The sequence below is a fragment of the Myzus persicae genome, unplaced genomic scaffold (genome assembly GCF_001856785.1).
Source record: "Myzus persicae strain clone G006 unplaced genomic scaffold, MPER_G0061.0, whole genome shotgun sequence".
Taxonomy (NCBI): domain Eukaryota; kingdom Metazoa; phylum Arthropoda; class Insecta; order Hemiptera; family Aphididae; genus Myzus; species Myzus persicae.
The window spans coordinates 208,710-228,375 of record NW_019103798.1 but is presented as its reverse complement, the minus strand read 5'-3'; the positions used below and the strand labels follow the sequence as shown (position 1 = coordinate 228,375).

Here is a 19,666-nt window from a genome sequence, read left to right as displayed (position 1 = left end):
TGTTTAGCATAAGTAAAAGCTACAGAAAGTAACCAAAATTAATAATAGTTTGTTTCATTTGGTAATCGAGTTTTTCAATTTTATTTTTCAACTTAGAAGTAGTTTTAAACGAATAAAAAGGACAAGAAACATTGTAATCTTGCATGAAAATTATCAGTACAAAAAGTCGCTCAGAACTCGATGCAGTGGCGTATCTAGGATTTTGCTGCCCTGCAGGGTACACATTTTTTTAATGCTTTCTTACCCCACCAGTTTTTTCATAATGACAATTTTTCTCACCCATAAAAAAACTTACAACACATGTGTTAAATGTTCTGCGTCTCCCCCTCCAATAAAAAGTGCTACCTGACACAATTGCCCCCTATGACCTCCCTAAATACGCAATGTAAATCTAATATTAAGTAAATCTGACTCAATGAGTATATACCGCGAATGAAGAAATTGATTTGTATGCATGTCTAACGCAGCTCCTGATTCGTTTAATTTAATTTATAAAATAAATAATAACAATAATATTAATAAACATACAAAAAAATATATGACTTAAGCTCAATTGGAGTACCTAATAATCATAGGTGTAAATGGTGTAATAATGGAGGAGGCTAAGGGGGCTATGGCCTAACCTAACAGAATTCTTACTGTTAAGCTCCCTCACAATTCACACGAAGTTCCGTCAGCGTCGTCGATAGCACAAATAAAATAAAAAGCCCATAGCCCTCCCCCCGGCCCCCTCCGAATAAATTCATCACGCAACGCCAATGGTAATAATATTACTATAAGTCAATTATATTTTCTTTTCTTTATATGAAGAATTAAAGTACCTACTTGAGTAATAGTATTCAAAAACTTTTGAAAAATGTACTTCAACAAACTAGTTTATGTGATATGGTGTCTGTATATAAAATCAAATAGTAACTTTCAAATACTTTAAGAAATTTTTTTACTTTATATATTTTCTATTTTAATTTTTATCACATAAAATAAAAACAAACATTGAGAATATATATAATAAATAATAATATAGGTATTTTTTACGTTGAATTATACTCAGCTGAAAATCAAATAGGTACTTTGTCACTTTGACAGAGAAAACAGTTGAGTATTGTAAAGTCTCGCAAAATGATGCTGTGTAAAATGTATACGCTAAATAAAATTAACATAAAACATAAAAATCGGTTTAGTTGAAAGGTAAAAAAAATATTTAATAAACAATTTGAAAGCATTAATTTTTTATTTGTACCTTCTCAAATGCTTTTTTTTGCTGAATATTCAAAAATGTATTTTAAATAGGTACTTTTCAAGGCAAGCTTCTGTATCTGAAATCTCTACTTGAATACCTACTTTTAAAAACCATCTTTTACAAGACTGTTCATAAGTAATAAAATTGAGCTTAAAACGGTATTTTTACTTTCCTTCATGATTTACTCCTATGGTAAAGTGATATTATACCCTTTGAAAATTAACGATAAAGTAATTGTTAGGTAACCTTGGTTACCAGAAAGTTTGACTAGCTTAGCTCAGAATCGTTTTTTGTCGTATATGCTTCAAATTTAACACATCCATTACAGTTACGTATTCAATAACGAGGCACAATTGACACCTACCATACAGAAAAGCTTTTACCTACTTGACGGTAGTTTTAATCATTACATATGTATACAAAAAAAAAAACTTTTTTAAACAATTATTTACAACTTCTCAAAGTTTTATAAAATATTATTTAAAACGTTTACCGTACGACCACTCCACGAAAGCGTGCATTTTTTAAAAGTATGATGTGAACTTCCGAAATTCCGAACGATGGTGTTCTATCATCCAGTACGCTTCAAAACAAATAGGAGTTTAAAGGGAATACAATGCAGGTACCTATATACAATATACATCAATAATTTACATATTATATTAGTGTATAATGTGATATTTTTTCACACATTTTACACAAGTGATTTGCTTAAATCATTAATTTATGAAGTTCCTGTAGTATTTACTTGTATTGAATTTAAACTTTTAAAGTTATATCCAATTATAATAGTGTATAAGATAATTTATTCGTTAATAACATAATAATATGGTCTTTATTATTTAAGTGAGTCAAATGATCTGAAACCGATAAAAGGACCATTATATAGTATATACCTTTATATATATGCCTAAAAGCTAAAGGACATAGGTATATTGTTTGATTTGCATGTTAATTTATACACAGATATTATTTCGTAATTACCCAACGTTCCTCATCTAATATAATTAATGTAGATGTATACAATAAAATATACTTGTTATATATTTTGTATTGTTAGTTTCGAATTTATTGTTTTTATATTTTTCAGATAGTTTTAAGTTCAGTTTAAATTTTATTATTATTATTTTTTTTTTATTTTATTCTATAGAAAGGTATATGTTTTAAATAGTTCGACCAGAGGCAGAACTGAGAGTTTTACGGTCAGCTCTCATTTTTACGCCATGGAAAAACCTTAAAATCACTAATAATCATGGACCAATATTGAAATACCTTTCCCTATAATGTTTTCCAATAATAAGCATCATTAGCACAATTAATGCCGGGTTGCATGAAAAATGTATTCTTTAATGGTACAATAAAATGTAAAAGACCAATTAGTAAGGGACCACTAGTCTCCTATTAGGGTACCTTAAGTACTTTACCCACTTAATATCATAAAACATTTACAACAGAAATGGTAAATCACAACGATAAAATTCATAGGAGAAAACAGTTTGGGGGATAATAAAATATTTGAAAATAATTCACCAGAACCATATTTTAGCAGAAAAATAGTTATCTATCCCGAATTTATATTATAAAATAAATATTTTGATAGAGTCGTATTTAATCCGAAAAATATTATATCAGTACAGTAATTCGTCCGATTGATATGTAGGAAAGTATACTACCGAAAGTAAAATAACAGAAAATATGTTATCCTTTATAGTTTATTTTGACTCCTTTTGAGCTACTTAGGTATAAGTTTTCGAAAATTTAGATTTTCATTAGTTTTTATTTATATACTGTCAGTAAAAATCTGTTCATTATGACAAAAGACTATGCAATTGAATACAAGGTTTTTGATAAGTTGTCATCAGAGCAAATTAAAAAAAAAAGTTGAGTGTAAATTCAAAATATTTTTTTAAGTGTCCGAAGATGAAATGTTTGCATTGAATGAATAAATAAATTGAGTGAATAAATAAATTGAGTGAATAATTTTCTTATAATTACTTACCTGATAACATTTACAAATTATTGACTCGTTTTAAACTATTTATAGACACTTTAAATCTTCATTTTTATTTTAGTTTTTCTACGAATGTCAATAAATTTTAAAGATTTAATAGAAGTATAGTTACAAGTAGTTTTTATAGCAGTTGAAAAATATTAAAGTTACATATAACAAAGTCATGATTTTTTTTTTATAACCGTTTAAAATTCATCACAATCTCAAAAATTGGTAAACTACTTTGCAGTTAAACATTTATGAGATTTTCAATTTTTTAGTTAAGGATTGGACATTTAAAACAAGGTTTCTCATTAGTAGTTCATATTGTAAAATAAAAAAATATTAAAATATAAAAACAATAATAGATAGTTTTTTTGTATAGATTTCAAGTTTGAATTATGACTTTTTAAATTATATATTTAAACAGAGAATAACAATTTCAGTTATTTCATTGTTATTTAAAAATAATATGCTTGAGTAAGTACTTAGAACTTTTAAAAATTATTTTTATATTTTTTATACATTTGCAGTTTTGGCTAAAATTAATTAATTCAATCCACTGTAGTACTAATGCCTAAGAGTAAAATAAAATACTTTAATCATCATATCATAAAATATGCTCAGTTAGATAAGCTGTCTTCACTCAGAATCGTTTTTTGTTTACAATGATTTTATATCATGGCATTCAAATTTGACACATCCATTACAGTGACTTCTCTATTTTATATCAACAACTAAGCAATTAGAGTTACACAAATAAACATCATGTATTAGTTTATTTATTTAGAAAATGAACATTAATATAATAATATAAGTTTTATACAATGTTTGAAATTTAATTCAAGAGCAAAGTTAATAAAATATACAACTAAAATACAAAAAATAAATACAAACATAAAAATGCAATTTGTCTAAATATCTAATAAAATATTATGGCAAAAAAGAGACATAACCAATAAAATGTAATTTAAAAAAAATTATCATTATAGTTTAATGAATTTTAATTTTAAAGTTCACCTTACAACTACATAATTATTAAATGATACAATAGGATTAATAATATGTAAATTCTCTTTGATTCTATTATTCAATCTATTTTACATAATTTTAGTGTCATGTTCTCTGAAATTGAATTTAAGTTCAATATCTTTAGATATATATTCCCAATAAAAACGACGTATAGGATCATAAACAGATGCTAAATCAGAGCATAACTAAAACAACAAAAATATTTATAACATTACAAATGGTTAAAAACAATGCATGTAGATACATAAATCAATTCAGTGTACATACTTTTAATGCAAATTTAATTTTCTCAACGTTCTCTGGACTAGCAGATTCATCAGCATCAGTCAAATCAATCAAACAAGACATGAGGTGTGTTGATCTATTTCCCTTACTATATAATTTTGTACAAAAATCACGAACTTTTTCTTCCAAGATTCCATTTTCAGAGTATAATAATAATCTATATCAAGAATTAATTTTAACTAATATGCCCTGTTCTAAGTATATGATTATAATATTACCCCCTTAAATAGTTCCATGCACTTTCATTTTTTGATAAAATTTGAATTTTGCCAAATGTATACTCAAGTTCTTTATTGATTACATCATTATTAGGATCTGAATTATTTACAACAAAATAACGTTGATTCCATGCAGAATTATTTCTCATATCTTGTGATATTAAATTATCAACAAAATTCAGCTCATTTTCCATTAACTTACTAAAATAAACACAAATTAAACATTAAACAAATTTCTTATTTACATTTTACAATTATGTATTACCTGAATGCAGTGAGAACCCATTGTCTGTATTGCCAAGCATGGTAATTTTTGGAGTCCATATCTAAAATATCAGCTGTAAATTCTAGTTCGCCTGATGGGTCGTTCAACATTTCTACAATAGTCTTACGATACTGCCTGAAAATTAATTTAATGATAATCAGATTATCGGGTTATGATAATCAATATTTGGTGAATTATTAAGTACAACATGCTATACTCCATCAACGTATCAAAAGGTACCTCGGCGGCTGACTTGTATGTGGCTTTACTAGGCGGCAGGAATACAAATAGTTGACTATGAGGAGGTGACAGGCAACTATGTTGCCTGACAAAACCTTATTTTCCGCCAAGATTCTTTGCTAACGCAAATGGAGTATACATTTATACACAATACATACCATACTTGGTAATTTTTAGTGAACTCCCGGATCACATTCGATATGTATTCCAATTCATTGTGTAGGTCTACTTTCAAGTGTTTTACAATTTCTAATCTGAAAGAAAAATTCTTAATATTTTTAACTGAGTGCAATGTGTACAAATCAATACACTATTTACCGGTATATCCATACAGTATAATTAGCTGGGTTTAAAGTTAAGGCATCTGTTACTAAGCCTAAAACCCTGTCAGATTTCTCTCCTGATTTAAGAACGGCTCTGAAATAGTCAAAGACATCTGAAACTGTAAACAGAAACCAAAAAATCTTATTATGTACCTATTACATTTTGTCTAAAAGTTAAGACAAGTGAATATCATAACATCTATGTAAATAACAGCTACTAACTGCTACAGCACACATAATATGACCTGTGAAATATTACAAATAGTATTTACAAGTCTGATGAAATGTATTATTATTTATTAGTTAATTACATTTATTGGAGTATGCTATCTGAACCACTTGAGCTGGACCATCATCTTGAGCGATCGGTTGTACATCTTTCCATTCCTTTCTGTCTCGGTACAGTACATAATTTAAAGAATCTGCCTCATCAGACAAATCAGAACTATCAGATTTGTGTTCCTGGTTTTGATCATCCATATTGAACACAGCACCTGTGATCTTATATAAAACAGATTGTCCAACGGCCCACTTAAGTATATGAAAAATAATTTTTTTGAAATAATTGTACATGACTAAATATATAGGTATAATCGCATTGAAACCCACTTTTGTTAAGGGTTGCGCACGTATTATTATTCCATGATTTAGCATGGAAAAGAATCTCAGTTGACAGTGATTTATATCACCGGTTTTTGCCGCTTTCTTTGATGTTGATACGTCTTGATAATTGACCAAAGGGCAAAGGCCACGGTTAACGACCGTACTAAAGACTAACGAGTGAAGCTTAATGTTAATTATTATTTATTTATTTCAATATTTTCAATTTTGCCAATCGCCAATGTATGACTCAAAGTAATGAATAATTCTTATTTTCAATTAATAACTTGAAAGTTGAAACCATTTAAACTTGCCTATGATTACTTTGTTTAATTGATGTAGGTTCAAAATACGTTTTTATAATTTACATTATTCTTGTAATATAAGTATTGCTTTTATTACTAAATTGATTTGAATTATTTATTTTTACTCGTCCAATTCTTGTATTCTGTATGAAAAACAAACAAAATATAACTTGAGTACGTAGTTGTGTCATAAAATGGTTAGTAGTTACATTTTTTTCAGCTCAAAATCACAAATTTAATATAGTACCTATTATAGTACTTCATAGGTACTTACTTTTAAAATTATACAATAATCAAAAATACGCAGATTTCTTACAATACTATCAATTTTGATTAAGAAATTATCTAAAATGTAAAAAATATCTTGAATAGTTCAGAAATAGCTCTAAAGCTAAAAACAAAACTCAAAATATGCAAAGTAAAATGTTTAATTTTAGAACTATAAAACAAATTTTAAGCTTACTCTGCTACCTAAGCATTTTATAAAAATTTGCAAATGCTATAAAATCTCAACCCCGGTAATAATACATTTAAATTAATTGTGGTGCTAATACCAACTACCAAAGAAACAAATGAAGGGAATTATGGTTCAATGGGGGGGGGGGGGGGATAACCCCTCCCCTGAGTATGTCACTGATGCTTTTGTACAACTACAGTTAAAGATTATTTTGGGTTTTTTACTATTTCTACTACAGAATATATTATAATGAATAATATAGGTCATATTGACTTAAGCATCTATGTATTTTATTCCAAAAATTACTCTATAAGCAGCCTAGAAAATAATGTTCTTATAACTACATATTATTACCTACTGATAGATATACAAAATTGTATCCTTGTCATTTCCAGATAACTAAAAAAAAGTTGATATTTGTAGAATATAAATCTTTATTGTGGGCTAACATTTTTGATATAAAATAAAACTAGGTTGGTTCTCTAAAAATTAAATTTGACACACTTTCTAAAAACAAACTATAATTAAATAATAATTCATTGAAATAATTATATTTTTTATTTTAATTAGGTAAATACATTTTATCAACATTAGCTACACATCATATTCACTTTAGCCAGATAAAGTTAACAAAGCAAAATATGTGTATGTATATTTTGTTTCAATCACACCAGTTGATGTAGTAGATTTGTTAAGTCGTTTTATAAATGATAAATATTTTGAGTCCTGTAAGTCAGGGGTGGCCAACCAGTCGATCGCGAGATGAATTCAAGTGATCGCGACACCCTTTCGCATTTTCTTGAATTTTTGAATTTTTTTCAGAAAACAAATAAAATATTTTTTTTTTTGTAAATTTGTGTACCTCTGTACATCCCACAAATATAAAAATCTCATTAAATAATTAAATAAACATAGTAATAGTGGTAATAATAAAAGTAGTAGTATTGTTATAGTAGTAAATAGTAATAAGTTAAAACTTAAAAGTAATAATTTGTAATCAAATATATTAAAATACGTGTGGTGTGAAACTGTGAATTTATATTGGAAATAAAAAGTAATATAAAAGAAGTAGTGTAACATGTGCATCACACAGGTACATACTATTTTATACTTTTTGTTTATTGACAACCTTTTTTTTTTTTGGTTGATCGCAACAACCTAGAGAAACTCGGAGGTTGATTGCAAGTCTATTAAAGTTGGCCACCTCTGCTGCAGGTAATACCATAGATTGTAGACATTATTTAACATTTGAGTAGGTAAATTTGTTATACTTGCACTTTAATTTTATCGTAAGAATTCAATTAAATGGCAAAAAATAAGTTTTTGTTTGAGCATTTAATGAATTATATTTTATATAATTCAAATTCTATACCTCAGTATATTAAATAAAAAAATTATAGCCCACATAACTAAGTTGAAGACTATAAAGTATAAATTATAATAAAGCTAGTGTAAGTAGATGGAGATTTATCATTTAAACTCCAAAGATCAAGCCTCCTGTTAAACTAATGAAAACTTAGAAAACTTTATAAAACACAAATTAAGAGGAGGTTGGTACCAGCATGTGCCTCCATCTTACTTACACCTTACATACCAACAATGGCGTCGACTCAGTTTTCAATAGAGGGGAGCCAGTTTTGACCAACCCAAATGGGTTACTTAATAACCACTTATAACCACTTACTTTCCAAACACCCATTTCTTTTTTTTAATACATTTGTCCATATAAAAAAATAATGGAATCATGCCGAAAAAATTAAATTTGAATGTACTAAACTAAATTCAACGAAATAAAAAATAGTGTATCAAATACATTGTTACAAACTCAAAATTAACTGAAGTCTGAAATCAATGATAAATAAGAGTACCAATCGGTTTTTAATTAAACAATTTGTATTAATTTTAAATTTTAGCAATAATAGTTTATATAATGGGATTATGACATTAATTATTATTATTATTGTTGTGTGTACAAAAATTTGAAAAATTGAACAATATATCCCTTTTTCTTCATAAGGCAGACACCAGTTTCATGTATGAGTCTAAATATAAATATATTCCAATTATTAATTTATCATTATGACAATAATTTCTTTGTACACGATAAAATATTTAAAAAAAAAATAAGCATGATTTTGAAAAAATTAAATATATAATAATGGTTGAAAGGAAAAGACCCAACAATGTCTCATCGAGTTGCTTTTAAAATCAGACAGGAGCAAAAGCCCATCTTGCAGCCCCCAACCCCTGAATGACACCACTGCTTACCAACATTTAAGTTCATCAGTTCCAATTGTATGCTGTTAGCTTAAATTTAGAGAATTGACATGTTGTTAACCATAAAGGTTTTTTATTTTTATTTTTTAACAAGAAATATACAATCTGTACCCTTGGCATAATGAGAATATGTGATAAGTGAAACATTTTGTACATGAAAAAGCGTGAGGGAAGAAGCCACCCAGTGAAAGCATTATCTATTTGTTTGTTTGTTTTAAAATTTTTTTTTTTTTAATTAATCATAAAGTAAATCTTGATACCAATTTCTTTTCAGTCGCTGTGTGGGATTATCCAGAATTGTACAAGAAGGTAAATTTCATTTAAGAGGATTAGGATGAGATACAAGTCTATATTATAAAATTGTTTGTAAAAACTAAAAAGGTTTCTGCTTCACCGCTAACTGTTTTTATTATACTTAAGTTTGTGTGTAGTTGGAGACGTATGGTGGGGCGTTAGTGATTAAGTTTTATTTTGAACGGTTTGAATTTTGTTCACATTAAATTTTTTTTGCATTGCCCCATAGCTGCAGGCCATTAGTCTACATTATATATGAGGATTTTGTTGTTTATAATTTGGTGTATTTGCTAGATATTAATAGAGTGTAGTCATTTGTTTAGGGTGAGTTTTTTAGTTCTGATATACAGTTCCCAGGTAAGACAACCGTCAAAGGTTAGGCATAAGTACTTCACCAATTGGGATGGAATTAAACTTAAAGGTAAAAAAATTATCTGTGTTTTAATCATTGGTTTTTTACAATATTTTAATGTATAAACAAGTTTCGAGTACCTATGTAAAATATTTAAAAAGTATGTTCATTATTTTTATTTTATTTATCAAAAAAAGGAAATACCCCAATAACAGGATGTGTTTACTAAATTGCACAGCACTTTAAATATTATATAAAAATAAATACAATTATATAATTTGCTAATTTTATATAACAGTAAGTCGATTGAATAATATATGATAAATAAATAATAATACACTGTGTATTTTAATAATAGTAATAAAATAATATAAGAACTGGATCATAATTTGACATAACTGTAGTTTCATGTGTATCACCAATAATTGTAATTGCAGAATAAAAATAATCCAATTGATGTAAATCATAGCTATTAATGAACAGTAATTTTATTACTTATTACCTTTTTTTTAAATACAGTAAAATAAATAAATCACTTTGTATTTTATTAACAAAAGAACAAAATTGTATTACATTTTCCTGCATGTGAAGAGTAAAGTATTTTACCCAACATAATGGTTTGTTAGAAGATATATCAAGCATCGACTTATAAAGTTCTTTAAAGGTCTATGATTCTACAGGCGATTTATTTCATGTAAAATACTTAATGTTTTAAAGACTATGAACGTTTTTGAAAACAATGTTCCAGATAATTTGAGATTGTAACAAAACAATATTTTTGATAAAAAGTTATGTTATTAATAATATTTGAAGGTTATATACTTTATTGAATGACAACATAAATTTGTAATTTTATATTCATAAGCGGAATATTTTGATACATAAAAATCGAATTTCAGACAAGTAGTTTTTTTTTTTGTTTATTGTAAGCTACTAGCATAAACTATGATAACTTGACATTAATAAAATACAAGCTATAATTACCAATACACCAATTATTAAACTGATACAAGTAGTTAATTAATTTAAGCTAGTATTTTAAGTTTAGATGGGCGAAACAGTCAACTAACAACAAAGGGACATTCCAATATCAATACTTCAACGTTTAAATACACTTAACTCATAAACTACTTGTCCAAAATGTAATTCAAACGTATCCAGAAGTACTCTAAAAAAAATTGTTTTTTAGAATAAGAAATTAATAATATATGTCAACAAAAAATATGTCATTACTCATTAAGTAACAAATTAAAAAATTATGGCGATAAAAAATGTTAAAAATATATTTTGTTTTCAAATGTTATTTTGTAATGACTTTCACAATTAAGTAACAATATTATTTCCAAAAATGTTTATAGTTTTTGAAACAACGAGTAATAATTATTAATACTTTAAAATTGTATTTTAGTATTTGTCAATAGTAAATTTTACTATAGGTATAGGAAGTTTTTAAGTCTTAAATTTAGTATATTAAAGGTTTCAAGTAAATATGTAACATATTATTTAATAGTAGTCCTTTATGGTATTTACTGGAATTCACTCACAAAATTAAAATATTTTTACTGAAGTTTACAAGTAACAGCAAAATTCAATGTAAATAATGTCTTTAACTTTTTAGTATTTACCTTAGTTTTGTCGATCATCAATACTTACTAAAATAAAATAATGATGAATTATTACTATAGTTACATAAACATTTAAAGTTATAGTCAAATATTAGAAAGTATTTTTATCAATTTGTGTACCAAGCTTAAAAAATTCAAAAGTAAACATAAAATACTTTTATTATTTCAGAATATTTATCAATTATCTTATAAAAATGATCTTTTTTTACAGAACAAAAATTGTATAATTTTGTATACATTTATCTAATTTCTTTGTATTTAAAAAACAAACCAATTTTTGATTTAAGTGTTTAAAGCTAATAAACTATAGCATTTTCAGTATTGTAAATCACAAAATGTGTCAAAATAATTTAATTCAAACAAGCAATATCACTTTAAAATCAAAAATTGATTCATGAAATACACAAAATTATGAAATTTTAACTATAAAATACATTATGTTGAATAAATATGTACACATTGTAATGTATGTGACTTATATTAATTAATCTTTTGATATTTCAGATATGTTGAATTTGATTATACTACAACATTTTAGGTACAGGTGGTTTTTTTCAAGCCAATAAACAAAAAATTAGAAAATTGAATGTTCTTCTTGGTAACATTTATAAATTATAAGATAATGGATAAAAACTATACCTACATAGTCTAAGTTGTTTAAAAATTTGTATCAGAATAACCATAAATAATACTTAATACTTTTAATTAATTACTCATTCATACAATAAATGTTTGATATTGTTTGTATATTAAAAATAAATAACAAAATAAATAATAGAAGCATAGGCAAAACTAGACTTTTTTTTGGTCATGCCAAAATATACCAAAATTGTTTTCTGCACAACAAAAATCTCTCTTTCTGTATTTGTTTTGAGATAATTAAATTCTAAGAATATTACCAAGGCCTGGTAATATTACCTTACATTACTTAAGAGGTATTACCCACTCATATAGATAGACATTGTACTGAAATATATTTTTTTGTATATATACTCTGTCCAGCGAGAAAATGCGCTGTGCACCAACCAAACCTGGTTTCTCCACGCAAGTACGCAACACACTACCTTAGGTGAACCGGTTCTATGAGCGTGATGACGCAGAGGGATGCGCAAAACTCTCTCGCTGGACAAAGTATGAGTAATACATTTTGTTAAATTTATACCCCTCAGGCCTCAATATGTATTCAAAGGTTCTACCGGTGCATGAGGTCAGGCTTAACTTAGATAGATGACCCACAGTTTTGCCTATGAATATAATATTAAAATGACCTAACGTATAATAAACAATATGTTAATAATAACATAATATAATTAACCTATTTTAGTAACAATACAAGATTACAAGATAAATAATACAAATTAAAATTTTAAATTGCTATAAAATAATTGCACTATGATAAAAATTGCTTATGAAAAATTATGTTTGGAATGATGCTAGTGTAGTGAAGTAACGGTTGAGATGACAATATAACAATTATGATTTGCTTCTGGACAGTTAATATCACAGTCCTAAGGTTTTTAACTTAAAAAAAAAATTCATTTTTTTTTTTTCATTAAATGTTAAAATTATTAAAATTATATATTTACCAAAGAAACTTTTTGTTCTTCTTTTTGTAGTATTGTACTTAACTGGTTAGAGTCAAATTTCACTATAGCAGCTAATACTTTAGCCAATACCTGCAGAATTATACAAAATAAAAATTCAGAAATGTGCATTAAATATGATTGCAAAAATGTTAATAATTTATTTTATAAATAAAACAATAATAATAATAATTTAAATTTGAATAGAATGTGGGTTTTATTATTTTATATACATATAACTTATATGATATAAGGCATATAAGCACATAAGGCGTTAAGGTTGGAGTGATAAAATAATTTGTTATAAATAAAAAAAAAATGTTTTTAAAGTGATTAAAACCAAAATTTACACTCAATTTGTGAAATAAATAAGGCAAAACTATGAGTCCTAAGCTTACCCAAGCTTTCTCTACTCCCATGTGTAATTATGATTAAACATTATTCATTAGTACATAAGTAATATTTTGACCTTAGTAACAAAAATATATAATAAGTAGTTATGCTACTACTTAATATAAGGAAATTTAAACGACAATATTGGGCCTGTTTCACATGGGATCTTATCATACCCACACATTTATAAAGTTCATACACACTATACCTGAGAGGAAAATAAGCTAGTTGTTGGAGTACCACGTATGAATTTAACCAATGTAACTGAAAATATACTTGAATATTATAATAAAAGTATATCAATAATTTATGTATCTGTAAACTGTTAAGAAGATGCCATACATGACAAACATAGACATGTTTAGAATAATTTTTTTTTAGCAGTTATTTTTCTAAAATCAGTTTTCAAATTGCATAGAAAATAAAATTAAAAATAAAATAAAAATTTTATACCTATCAAAATAAAAAAATTATTTTTAGAGAAATAAGTATATTTAAAATTTTAATTTCATCTCTTACCATAGGTTGTTTCCCCATCATATACTCGTATAAAATATTTCTTAAATATTCCATTTCACATCCATCTTTATTATTATCATCATCATTATCATCTCCTTCATTATTTCTATGTTTATTATGAATTTCATTTCTATAGAGTAAAGTAATATTATAGTGTTAAGATATAGCATGAATAAAAAAGCATAATATTTATTAAAATACCTGTACATTTTTTTTAATTCAGAGAGTTCTTTATTGAGTTTGGTTATTTGACGCTGAAGAGCTTCTTCTCGTTGTGATGTGGTCTCAACATCTTGAATAATTTTTTCAAGAGTCTAACAACATACAATTGTGTTTTAAATACATAATTTAACACATTTTTAAATGTTTGAAACAAAAAATTTAAAAAAATGAAAAAAAAATAAAATAAAGAAAAAAAGCACCTCTTCATTTTTACTATCAGCAGTCATTAATGTAAACGCATTATGCTGCAAATAAATAAAACGAAACAAAAAATCAAAATCAAAATAAATATAAAAATTATAATAAAAAATTATTAATTTATTAACTTTTTGTTCATTAGTCCATTCGTTAGTTAAAGCTTCTACTTCTTCTCTGTGCTCTGTATCCATCATTTTTTTATAATTGTCCATTTTCTCCAACCACTTATTTTCAGTTTCTATTAACTTATCCGTCCATTTTTTCTTTTCATTCTAAGAAAATATACTTAATTAAAAAATACTAAATAAGTAGTTAGTAATAAATAATAATTACAATTAGTATAGGTTATTAAACTATGATCACTAACCACTTGGTAATTAGAATACTCATCCTGTAGATCTGTATATGTTTTTTTTTGTACTTCAATGCATTCTTGTAACTCTTGTATAGTTTCTTTCACTTCTGCTTTCACTGAGCGGTGTTCACTCTTCTTATAGCCTAAATAATTAAATATAATATTAATAAATGTATATACAAAGGGAAAAGTTACCCTTGACATTAATTTTCTTGTTTTGTGAATTAAATATCTGTATCTAGTTTGTAATGCTTGCATATCATGCCATATAATAATAATAATAATAGTAATAATAATAATAATAATAATAATAATAATGCACATACAAAAAAATATACTATAATAAGTATTAATAACTGTGACTTTTTAATTCAGTGTTAAATGTTTCAAACATATAAGTAAGAAAAATGTTATTTACAGAGACAAATTTAATGAGCAATGACAGATATTTTTCTATCTTTATTTTTAAGAAAAAGAATATGAAATGTTGTCTAATATATTAAAAGCCCTTCATTTTCAAACCCTCAGTTGGCACATTATCAGAAAACCCTCCTTGTTGTCTCAAACGTAAATGGCCACATGATCAATTAAATAATCTACAACAACTTATAACCCTAAATTCATAAATTGAAATAAGTGTCGTAGGATGTCCCCTTCCCTCACGCTTGCCATAATTTGTACACAAATGTCAACCTATGTAATTATTAAATTATATTATTGTGTATACAGATTGTAAATATTTAAAAATAAAAAAAGTAAAAATAATTGAAACAACCAATGAAACTATAAAAGTGTTCTAAAAGTATATTTATTTCATACTTACTTTCAATTTCTTCTTGAAGTCTCAGTAAATCTATTTTCCTTTTTTCTAATTCATTATTATTTTGAGATATTAGAAGCAGTACACCTTCATTATATTTTTCAATTTCAATTTTAAAACTATCTAGACTCTGAACACAGTCAGATTTTAATATCAAATATGCACTTTTAATTACTTCTAACTTTCGTTTTGTTTCAGTCATATTATTATGGTACAGTTTAATTTTAGATGAGTACTCAGCCTTCAAATGTTTTATATGTTTCACAAATATCAATGAACACTCTGTCAATTGCTCTTCTGCAAATGACTTAAGATTTCCAAAGTCAACTTTAATATTTTTTAGCATATCTTGGAAGGTCTGAAGCATTTTTTGTCGTTCTTTTTTCAAATAAGCATTTTCTTCTGTTAGGAGATTATAATCTTTAATTACAGACTCAATGCTGCGTTCTTCAGAAATTTTAATTAATTTATCTTGATTTAATTGACACAACATTTCTTTATTTAAGTTGTTTAACTTCTCAATTTCGAATTGATTTTCATCCATTTTTGTTTTCATTGTATCGATAGCAATTTCTTTTTCTTTTTGTAACAATTTAATAGTATCTTGTAATTCATCATTGGATTTTTTGTAATTAAAAATTGTCATCTTTAATTCTTCTTCAGATTCATTTAGGCTTTTATTTTTAAAATTAATTTCATCAATATGAGTTTGAAGATCTAAGTTTTTTTTTTCATTCTCTTTAAACGTATGTTGAAGTAATTTTAATTTATCTTTTAAATGAGAAATTTCTTCTGATTTCAGTTTTAATTCTTCTATACATCTATTCTGTTCATCTACACGAATTAATTCATTTTCTTTGACTAGTTTTTTAGATTGAAGAACTTGATTTTTCAAATCTTGTATTTCATTTTTATTTTTTTCATAATCTTGTTTAAGTTTCTCCATTTCTTTTAGTTTAACAGTTAAATTTTTAATGACCTGTGATTTTTCCCCAATTTCTTTTAAAAATGCATCAATTTTCTTTGAAGATGAAATCTTATCCTCATTCAAACTTTGTTCTAAACTAGAGATAATTGATTTATAATTGTTTTCGTTATTCTTCATAACTTCCTCCATTGAAATATTTTTTTGTTCTTGTACTTCACAACGTTGTTCAAGAGCTTTTAATTGATTCTTCAGCTCTTTCACTTCATTTTCTTTAAACTCAAATGCTGAAGACATTTCACCTTCTAGCTCATTAAGTTGCTTAGTTATTTCTTCTTGAACATTCTGGTTAATATTTATCTAACCAAGAAAAATACATAATTATGAATTCAAAAAAATTTGATAAAATAAGTTGTATGTAATTAGTGAAAGGAAAACATTTTTTCTATACCTGATATGAATTTGTAGACAAATGACTAGCTTTTTCTGAAAATTAAAATTAAAAAATGTTGAAAGAATGATTAAATAAATTAACATTTAGTTTAAATACACAAGTTATTTAAAACTAACCTTTTAATAATATTTGATTTTCCATTTGTAGTCCATTTATGGTTTTCTCTAATTTTTTTATTTGGTCTTCTTTGGTTTCAAGTTCTTTATGGATTGCCATTTTATTTTCTGCTAAACTTAACAAAGTGATTTCTTCGCTTTTTTTCAACAACTCAATTTGGTTTTCTAGTGATGCACACTCTGATTTTGTTGAGGATAATTCATCATTCAATCGTTCACACTTAGCCTAAATGTATATCATAATTAAATTTATGATTTTTATTAACAATAAAAACAAATATATATGTACCAATAAATCAACAGATGTAACAGAAGATGATTCACACTCGTCAGAACTATTTTTCCTCAACAAATCAATCTAAAATTATAATTTTGAAAATACAGTTAATACTGAAATACTGAATACATTTTAAACTAATGATGATAATGACTACTTTTTTGAGTTCATTTTTAATTACAAGTCTAATTTGATTATAAAATTACAACCTGTACAATTTAATAAATCGTTATATGTATACTCTTAAATGAAAATAGATTATAAACCTTTCTTTAAGTTTTAAATACTGTATACTTAAATTTCTATAAAAAAATAATCAAAAACAAAGTATAATTTTAATTTACAAGCAATAAATTGGCTTATAAATTTGCATATTTGTTGGGGTAAATATTAAAACATGGTACACAGTTTTATTTCAAAATTCACAAACATCATATACAAACATTAATTTTGATTATTTTGGGTTATTTACAACTTTTAAAGCCATTTTGCTAATTTGGAATTTTAAGAGCAAATTTTGAGCAAATTCTAGTGAATGGTAATAAACATATTTACAGACAAATTATTTAAATTAAGTATTTAAATTATTGGAAAAGTATAGAACAGAGCCATCCATACATTAAAGTCATTTTTTTTGCATGCAGTCCTTTACTTAAGACAATGAGTATGTATCAACAAAATATGATGACCAATGATTTATAATGGTTTAAATAAAGTTTAGAAAATTGTTTTTTTTTTACTAATTTTTCATATTTTGGTGTTTTAAGTGCATATTAAAGCTCTTGTAAATACATTTTTTAATACTAGAACTACCAATCCTTGTTTATAAGAAATAGAATTATTTATATAAAGAATATACAGAATATATAATGAACATCTTGGCAATTTTAAATTGAATTACATTTGAATATATCCACAAAATATCCTATACCTATGTTAGGACAAATAAACTTTCACAACCATATGTTAGAATTTATGAAACATTCTAAACTGTTATTAATTGTGATACATGCTGATGTTCTTAACAAAACATAATATTATTTTTTACTTTGGTATTAAGAGTAGATATAATATGATCTCTTTCTTCTATATCATTTCTTAATGCATCTTCCATATGGGCCTTGGCAGCTTGTTCCAAAGTACACTGTTCTTTAAGCTCTGCAATTCTTTGAAGTAGTTTATCTTGAGCCTTTGTCATAGTAATCTGAAAATAGAATAAGAGATAAAATTATGAAACAAAAAATACATTTACATATCTTAATTTACATTACTTTATCTTTATCATGTATGGTAACTGTCTGTTTGAATTTATCAGCTAATTCAGTATACTTAAATTTATGTTTATGGTAGCGACCGTGAAGTTTTTTATAAGCGGCATACAAATTTTCCTTTGTAATTTCATTTGCATACTCAGACACAACACTTACACTATCATCTATTTCACTTGCTGATTCAATATCGGTCTAAAATAAAACTTTATTAATTGCATATGGCTATCACAACAAGAAGTTTCAAACACCAACATACATGAAATGAAAGATGATCATTCGCTAGTGATGAGGAAGATTGGCTGAATTTACCGAGATCAACAGTAGTACTTTCACTGACGGCAACACGAGCTGGTGAATTCTTAGGAGTTTCTATAAATTAAAACCAAAAAAAAATTATTTCCAAATATTTATTTCAATTTTTTAGAAATTACCTTCAATGTCATCATTGATACAAAATTGAGAATCTTCCATTTCTGGATTCAGTGGAGATATTGTAGAAAAGCCACTCCAAGTTGGGCGATTCTAAATTATATACAAAAATACCAAAATTAAAACAGATTTTTGTATAAAACTATGGTCTTACTTGTGGTAAAGAATTTGGTGTTTTTGGTTCATCGTTTTTTCCAATGGATCCTTTTAGTCTTTTGAACATTCTTAATAAAAGATTCAGCTAGATTGTCTGACCTTAAGTTTAATATGACGATTGTTCTGATCGTAGTAATGAAAATATCGGAGATTACTCTATTGAAAATATGTAGGAAATATGGCTTATCAGTTATCGTTATCGGGTCCGTATTCATATTATCATATATTGTTATTTTGACATGTCACCACTTGGCAATCCCCTCCCATATATATTATACCATGGGACAGGCAATATGCATAGATAATAAAGTTAGTTCCATAAGACCATAAGTTAGATCTTAGATCCATAGACCATAACGGGGCCCTGTGGGCTATATCAATATATATATATCATACAATAAACATACAGTATGTGCCATGTGGCTGTATTAACAATTTAGAGGGA

At 26.0% G+C, this 19,666-nt stretch overlaps 2 protein-coding genes across 5 annotated transcripts; both read right to left on the bottom strand.

Annotated features, from left to right (window-relative positions):
- Window positions 1-4,231: 4,231 nt before the first annotated feature.
- Window positions 4,232-6,217, bottom strand: LOC111035333 (protein farnesyltransferase/geranylgeranyltransferase type-1 subunit alpha). The gene is made up of 7 exons (XM_022316910.1): window positions 5,905-6,217; window positions 5,589-5,712; window positions 5,429-5,524; window positions 5,031-5,165; window positions 4,766-4,966; window positions 4,530-4,704; window positions 4,232-4,447 (listed from the first exon to the last, which is right to left on the bottom strand). The coding sequence occupies exons 1-7, from the start codon at window positions 6,164-6,166 to the stop codon at window positions 4,331-4,333; spliced, it is 1,110 nt and encodes a 369-aa protein (XP_022172602.1). The 5' UTR covers window positions 6,167-6,217; the 3' UTR covers window positions 4,232-4,330.
- A 6,015-nt stretch (window positions 6,218-12,232) lies between these two features.
- On the bottom strand, window positions 12,233-19,428 carry LOC111035326 (golgin subfamily A member 4-like). 4 transcript variants are annotated; one of them, XM_022316896.1, is made up of 16 exons: window positions 19,220-19,426; window positions 19,068-19,158; window positions 18,893-19,005; window positions 18,637-18,828; window positions 18,414-18,569; window positions 17,378-17,446; window positions 17,089-17,314; window positions 16,970-17,004; window positions 15,597-16,878; window positions 14,786-14,916; window positions 14,547-14,690; window positions 14,421-14,465; window positions 14,206-14,312; window positions 13,999-14,128; window positions 13,090-13,179; window positions 12,233-13,024 (listed from the first exon to the last, which is right to left on the bottom strand). In XM_022316896.1, the coding sequence occupies exons 1-16, from the start codon at window positions 19,286-19,288 to the stop codon at window positions 13,004-13,006; spliced, it is 2,901 nt and encodes a 966-aa protein (XP_022172588.1). In that variant the 5' UTR covers window positions 19,289-19,426; the 3' UTR covers window positions 12,233-13,003. The 4 variants fall into 4 exon arrangements, with proteins under 4 accessions (XP_022172588.1, XP_022172587.1, XP_022172589.1 ...); XM_022316895.1 differs by having other exon boundaries at window positions 14,200-14,312; window positions 19,220-19,425; XM_022316897.1 differs by lacking the exon at window positions 14,421-14,465 and having other exon boundaries at window positions 14,200-14,312.
- Window positions 19,429-19,666: the final 238 nt, after the last annotated feature.

Coding starts and splice junctions, on each gene's coding strand:
- LOC111035333 (XM_022316910.1), bottom strand. CDS start 6,166: ATGTACAATTATTTCAAAAAAATTATTTTTCATATACTTAAGTGGGCC. Junction 5,525..5,588: donor TATACTGTATGGATATACCG/GTAAATAGTGTA, acceptor TTTTTCTTTCAG/ATTAGAAATTGTAAAACACT. Junction 4,967..5,030: donor TGGGTTCTCACTGCATTCAG/GTAATACATAAT, acceptor TGTTTATTTTAG/TAAGTTAATGGAAAATGAGC.
- LOC111035326 (XM_022316895.1), bottom strand. CDS start 19,288: ATGTTCAAAAGACTAAAAGGATCCATTGGAAAAAACGATGAACCAAAA. Junction 17,315..17,377: donor TTACATCTGTTGATTTATTG/GTACATATATAT, acceptor ATATACATTTAG/GCTAAGTGTGAACGATTGAA. Junction 14,466..14,546: donor AATGGACTAATGAACAAAAA/GTTAATAAATTA, acceptor ATTTATTTGCAG/CATAATGCGTTTACATTAAT.